At 62.0% G+C, this 6,050-nt stretch overlaps 1 protein-coding gene across 3 annotated transcripts in view; it reads right to left on the bottom strand.

The window, feature by feature from the left end:
• The window catches only part of LOC149744554 (leukocyte immunoglobulin-like receptor subfamily B member 3), a 12,657-nt gene extending 6,607 nt beyond the window's left edge, over positions 1-6,050 (bottom strand). Inside the window, exons 1-12 of one of the 3 annotated variants that reach the window (XM_089902063.1) lie at positions 5,666-5,800; positions 5,471-5,506; positions 5,003-5,287; positions 4,552-4,854; positions 4,038-4,334; positions 3,473-3,775; positions 2,818-2,868; positions 1,755-1,862; positions 1,366-1,408; positions 1,243-1,280; positions 966-1,021; positions 30-194 (exon numbers count right to left, since the gene is read on the bottom strand). In XM_089902063.1, coding sequence (XP_089758189.1) covers positions 30-194; positions 966-1,021; positions 1,243-1,280; positions 1,366-1,408; positions 1,755-1,862; positions 2,818-2,868; positions 3,473-3,775; positions 4,038-4,334; positions 4,552-4,854; positions 5,003-5,287; positions 5,471-5,506; positions 5,666-5,699 — 1,719 coding nt within the window. In that variant the 5' untranslated portion in view covers positions 5,700-5,800. Of the gene's footprint in view, positions 1-29; positions 195-965; positions 1,022-1,242; positions 1,281-1,365; positions 1,409-1,754; positions 1,863-2,817; positions 2,869-3,472; positions 3,776-4,037; positions 4,335-4,551; positions 4,855-5,002; positions 5,288-5,470; positions 5,507-5,665 lie in introns of those variants that run through there. The other 2 variants (XM_089902064.1, XM_089902062.1) reach the window with 2 other exon arrangements.

Here is a 6,050-nt window from a genome sequence, read left to right as displayed (position 1 = left end):
CCTGGGGGCCCGGACAGGTTGGGACCCACCTGACCGTCCCTCTGCCTGTCCTCTTCCGCTTGTCTGTCCTTCGTGTCCAGCAATCTCCCCGACAGGGAGGAAGGAGAGGTGGCCACCCCCCGCCTTAGTCTTGATCTTGAGTGGTTCACCTGGGCGTACGTCCCCTCCTGGGGGTCTGCATCCTGCCTGTTCTGCTGGAGGGAGAGAGTAGGACAGAAAGGGGACTTCCTGGATCCACTGTGATCTCCTTCCGTCAGCTTTCCACTGTGTTGCCAGAGTGATGCTTTAAAACCTTAGGTCAGGTCACTTTCCTGATGGAAACTCCGGGGACCTCCTAACACCTTGGAGCCTCTGGATTCTTTCTACGGTTCTGATTTCTGTATTAGCACGTTATCTCCCTTGCACATTTGGCTCCAGCCGCACGGCCATCTTCCTGCAAAAGCGTCCCTGCCTCAGGACCTTTGCACTTGCTGCCCCCCCACCATGTACTCTGTAACCTTCTCTTGCTTTACTTTCCTTATCGGGACCTTGCATTCTAGGACACTACCTGCTTCTTTACATATAGTCTTCTCACCCACCAGGTGAGCTCCCTGCTGCACCTGCAGCACCTACAGGGAGCCGGGGGGATGCGCTCTCCTTGTGCACCGCTTTTGGGTGAATGAAGGAAGGGGGGCCTGGGGACTTTCAGGTGATTCACAAATCCTCTTGAGACATGGGGCTTCTCTGCAACGCCAGAAGGTCAGACAGAGGACGGGGAGCCAGGAAAGGGGACCCCGAAGGAGGGGCCATGAGGTCACAAGGAAGCAGGAGGGGTGGAGTCACAGCAGGACGACCCAGGAAGCCCGGAAGGAGAGGTCAGTGTGGGACGCTGCTGGAGCTGGGATGTGAGGACAGAGACGTGTCCATTGGACTGAGTTTGGCAACAAGAAGGTCTCTGGTGGCCTGGACAGGAGCAGGGGTCTCACCGGATGGTCCAGCTGCACCCCGTCCTCAGGCTGTGTGTCCTTCACGGCAGCATCTGCTGGGGCGGAACAGGGTGTGTATCGCTTGGCGGGATCCCCTGAGATCCCTCAGGGCTGGAGCCCCCGCAGTGCGTCCAGAAGGGGCCACTGAGACCCAGGGGTGAGGGGAAGTGTGGGGTTTCAGTCCGCACCCCTTGAGCCCACCCCTTCCCAGCCTTCCCCTCCCCCACACAGGTGCCTCCAGAACCCTGTGTCCCCCACCCCATCCTCTTCTGCTCACAGAGGGCCTGGTCCTGGGTGGCGGCGGCTGGGCAGGAGCTGGGGAGGAGGCGGGCGTGTTAGGGGGAGAATGAGGGGGAGCTGCGGGCGGGGCGGGCCTGGGGGTCTTCGGGGCGGGAGTTACCTGCTCTGCAGGCCTGTGTCCTTGGGCTCTGGGTCTGCAGCCCCTGCGGGAGGGTGGAAATCAGCCTCGCCCTGGGCTGGGGCAGATGACAGAGGCTCGGCCCTGGGACTCTTACAACCCCCGCCCCTCACTCGGGATTCAGGAGGAAAGAAGGAGACCTGAACTCATACTTGCGTACATGTTTCAACACTTCATGAGATTGAAAAGGAGGAAAATACCTTAAATTATACATGTCAGCTGACAGTACGTGTTTTCTTTCTAGATTTTTGAGTTTCAGACTCTGGACAATGTTTTTCTAAGCTGACCTTGCCCATCTCTTAGGTTTCCCTTTGGCTGGTGCCCTGAGCCCACCACCTCCAGGGCCCTGGGTCACCCCGTTCCCTACTCACCCGACTTCCTGCGTCTGCTCTGACCCCAGTGTCGGACGAGGAGGATGAGGGGCAGCAAGACGAAGGCCACCGAGACCCCGATCAGGACGTTCAGGTACCATTTGAGACCTGGGGCACCAGCGACGTCATGAGTGAGCCCAAGATGCCATTTAATTGAGCGCCTACTGTGTGCAGGCTCGTGCTGGGGTCTGTGCATTCATCTCCTCTAACCCACCCCACCCATTTTACAAATGAGGAAACTGAGGCACAGAGAGAAAAAACCATGAGCCCCAAGTGACTCAACCTGGATGTGGCAGAGCTGGGATTAGAACCCAGGGCTGTGAGCTCCCTGAGCTCTCCTGAACTGCCCCCCAGCAGACACCAGATTTGTGCTCTGAGGGCTGCTCATCTGTAGGGGGGTCTGCAGGGCTACATGGGGTGGACTCTGTGTCTCTCCCCAGGACCCCTAAACCCACCCTGCAGGGCCCTGATGCCCCTGGGAAGGTCTGGGCTGGGCTGGGGGCTCTGCCCTCCTGAGCTCTGTGAAGCCCACCCGTCATTTCATCTCACCTCACAGCAGGCCTGTGAGCATGGTGGGACCAGGGAGCTTACAGACCACCAACCTGAGACTCAGAGGAAAGAAAGCACCTGCCCAGGGCCCACAGCAGGAGCGCAGAGCTGGGTCTGAACCTGGAGTCTGACTCCAGCCCTTGCTCTTTCCACTCAAGCTGGGCTCCCTGAGGTGAAGGGGGAGGGCCTGGGCGCCCTGGGCCATTGTCCTGCCTCCCCTCCCCCTCCCCGTACAATGCCACCATCACTGCGGCACTGGGGACAGGCCCCCATACAGTCACATCCTCAGAGGCCTCCCTGTGAGGCCTCCTCTCCTGGGGGGTCACAGCCAGAAGTCAGAACTGAAGGAAATCTAAGCTCCAGGCCACGATTCTCTGCTTTTACACCTGAAGAAACTGAGGCCCAGGCAGGGGAAGGGGGTCCAAGTCAGCGTCTCCAGAGGTGCCTGAACCAAGGCCAAAACTGAGCCCTGCCCCCCTGGACCCAACACCATGTCCCACAGACCCTCACTCACCCGTCTGCGGGCCTGGCTCCGTGGGGGGAAGGGCCCCAACTTCAGAGCCTCCTGGGGGTCAGGACAGAAGGTGAGGGTCGGGGGCTGCTTCTCCCCACGTCAGCCCACTGCTACTCCCCCAGGATGGACCCCGAGAAGTCATTCACTCTCCATGACCCCCACCCTTCATGCACCAGCCTCAGAGTCCCTGGAGCCCTGGGGTCCTCCTGGCATCTCTGCTTGACCCCCAGCCTGTCCTTGAGGATCTGAGGGCATTAGATCCTCCCAGAGACACTGAAACTGCCTTGGGGTGGCCTGTGCTCCCTCTGCAGAGAGGCCTCAGTGACTCCCCAGTTGTTGAACTGGGGCCTGTCGGTGGGGGGCTGGGGCCCCCAGAGGGTCCTGGGAATGAGGACGGGAAGGGGGTGGGGCTGACCCTGGAGTCCCCACCTCATGAAACCTTTCCCTTACACCTGCCCTGTGGTCTCTACAGTCGTCAGGTTCCGGATTCCAGGTGAGGTGAGAGGGTGTGGGAGGGGATGGGAGGGCCTCTGAGGGGCAGATCCCCCTCTGGGTGACCCTCCGTCACAGTCCCCTCACTCAACCCCAGCCCAGAGTGCTCGGGACAGAGCCCTGAGCTGACTGAGTCAGAGAGGACAGGGTCAGGGTCCCTCACCTGAGACCGCGAGCTCCAGAGGGGCACTGGCGTGTGACAGCAGGTAGGGGTTACTGCTGAGTGAGCTGTAGCACCTGTAGGTCCCATTGTGGGCTGAGGTCACGGGACTCATGGAGAATTCGGCCTGGAAATGCCCACCTCGGTACTTTGATCTAAGACGCAGTGGGGGCCGGGCTGCCCCCTCCTTGGACAGAAGGAAAGTTTCCCTTGTGCTCCCTGACTGACACAGCAGGGTCACGTTCTCTCCTGAGGCCACCACGGGGCCCGGCTGCACTGAGAGGGAGGGCGTGTCAGGGAACCACCCTAGAGAGAGGAAGGGGGGTGAGGGGCTGCCCGCCCCCTGGTTCCTAACTGCGACTCAGCAGGGCCTCCCTGAGGCCCCTCATCTCTGTCTGTCTCTGTTTTCTCCGAGTCTCTCCCTCTCCCTGCCCACCCCCGTCTCTCTCTGTCTCTCTCCCTCCCTCCCTGGGGACCCCTCACGCCTGGTCCCAGCATCACCAGCTGGGGCTCCCCCGGCAGGGCCTGTGCAGAGTCTGGGTCCCTGACTGACCCGCTGGCTCCTCACCTGCCACCAGGATGTCCAGGGGGTCACTGGGGGCCGACCACTCGGAGGAGAGGTTGTGTCCACCGTAGCATCTGTACCGGTCCGCGTGGGTGTTGGTCACCGGGCCCAGGGGGAAGTCGGCCTGAGAGAGCCCAGCCTGGGGCTGCCGGCCAGGGCGCTGGGGGAGGGCCTGTCTCCCCTCCTGGGACAGAGCGAATCTGTCATAGCCGACGTCAGAGCGACACTGGAGGGTCAGGCTCTGTCCAGAGGCCACGACAGGGCCCTGCGGGGTCAGGAGGGAGGGCTTCCCAGACACACCTGGGGGAAGACCAGCCCTGGGCTGTAGGGGCTGGTTCCTCCCATGAAGCCCCTTCTCCCATCCTGGTCCCCAGGCCTCACTGTCGCTCACACTGTCCTGTGCGCCCCGCTCCCCCCTCACCCCACCCTCTCATCTGGGGCAATCCTGGGAGAAGAGCATCTAATAATCTGTCTCGTGCCTCCAAAAGTGCGTGAGGCCAGGGTGGGACCTCCTCACCTGGGACCAGGAGCTCCAGGGGGTCACTGGGGGCCGACCACACCTGGGGGGTGTCCCTGTAAAAGCCGTGGCATCTGAACATCCACCTGTGGCTGGGGGTCACGCGACCCACGGGGAGCAGGGCCTGGGTCCACCGATGGGGGCCTCGCTGTGCATCCAGGGTCCAGGAGGACTTGGGTTCTCCTTCCTTAGTCAGAACGAACCTGTCCAGTCCCTCCCATGAGAAACACTGGAGGGTCACGTTCCCTCCCGAGGTGACCACAGGGCTCGGCAGGGCTGAGAGGGTGGGTTTCCTGTGGGCCTCTAGGAGAGAAGGAGGGAGCTTGTGAAATGGGGGCTCACATGCCCCTCTCCTCCCCCAGGGCTGGGCTGTGAGAGGGACACACCCCTGAGAGCAGACCCCCTTCCTGAGGGCAGAGCCTGAGGCTGGGACCCCCGAGTGTCCTCTCACCTGTCACCACCAGCTCCAGGGGGTCACTGCGCTCTGACCGGCCAGTGGAGCTGCGATAGTAACAGTGATATCTCCCTGCGTAGGACTTTGTCATGTATGAGGTGGAGAACTTGCCCTTGTCCCCGGGCTCCAGTGAGAGCTGTCTGTACCAGGGAGGTGAGCTTCCCTCTTTCTTCAGATAGAACTCCCAGACCCCCAGGGTCCCCTGACACCAGATGGTCACGGGGCTCCCCCAGGGGATCACAGAGCCTGGCTCAGCCCAGATGGTGGGTTTGGAGAGGGTGCCTGGAAGGACATCAGAGGTTGCGTCACAAGACATCCTCACCCCCAGGTCCCCAGCTCTCAGCCCCCAACCTCCCAGACTCCCCCTCCTTCAGCTCAGAACTGCTGTTCCCCACCCCATTGCCTGAGGGTGGCCACTTGTCCCCATGATCAGGAGGGAGGTGGGACACCTGGGGACAGACTCACCTGCCTGCACCTGGGGTCTCAGGCCCACACTCAGCCCTGGAAGAGAGACCCCTGTGAGAGGTTTGCCCTGAATCCTGAGCAGCGCCTCTCCTACCCGTGAGCCTCCTGAGTCCTGGGGTGTCCTGACAGAGCAGCCTGGCTATGGGGAGGGGTCCCTTCCTGGCTGGGGCTTCCCCTCCCCCTCCCCCATCTCACCGAGGCAGAGCAGGGCCGTGAGGCTGGGGGTCATGGCGTCTCGTCCCTGTGGTCCAGGCGGTGCAGATGGAGGAGACCACGGTGCCCTCAGGACGGAGACCCGAGGGTGTGTCCACTGGGAGGCTGGTCCTCCCCGTCATGGGACTCTCACGTCAGCAGCCGCACAGGAAGGGGAACTGCCCCTCCCCAGGATCCTGGCTCTCATTCCCATGACAGACTCGGTGTCTTCCTGAGATGCCCCTTCCAGGTGAGGGTGACCCGAGCACGTCTTTCCCTCTCAGAGCCTCCCCGTTGGGTCTCCTTCGTCCTTAGCCGGTCCCTGTGGGGTCCTCACCATGGACAGGGGTCACCCAGGCCCTGGCGATGCTTCAGGGAGGTTGCAGTT

This window comes from Delphinapterus leucas, chromosome 20 (assembly GCF_059928025.1).
Source record: "Delphinapterus leucas isolate spDelLeu-1000000601 "Yukka" chromosome 20, BTC_Dleu_Yukka2, whole genome shotgun sequence".
Classification (NCBI taxonomy): Eukaryota; Metazoa; Chordata; class Mammalia; order Artiodactyla; family Monodontidae; genus Delphinapterus; species Delphinapterus leucas.
Note: the sequence above shows the minus strand (reverse complement) of the source record. Positions and strands in the feature narration are given on the sequence as shown.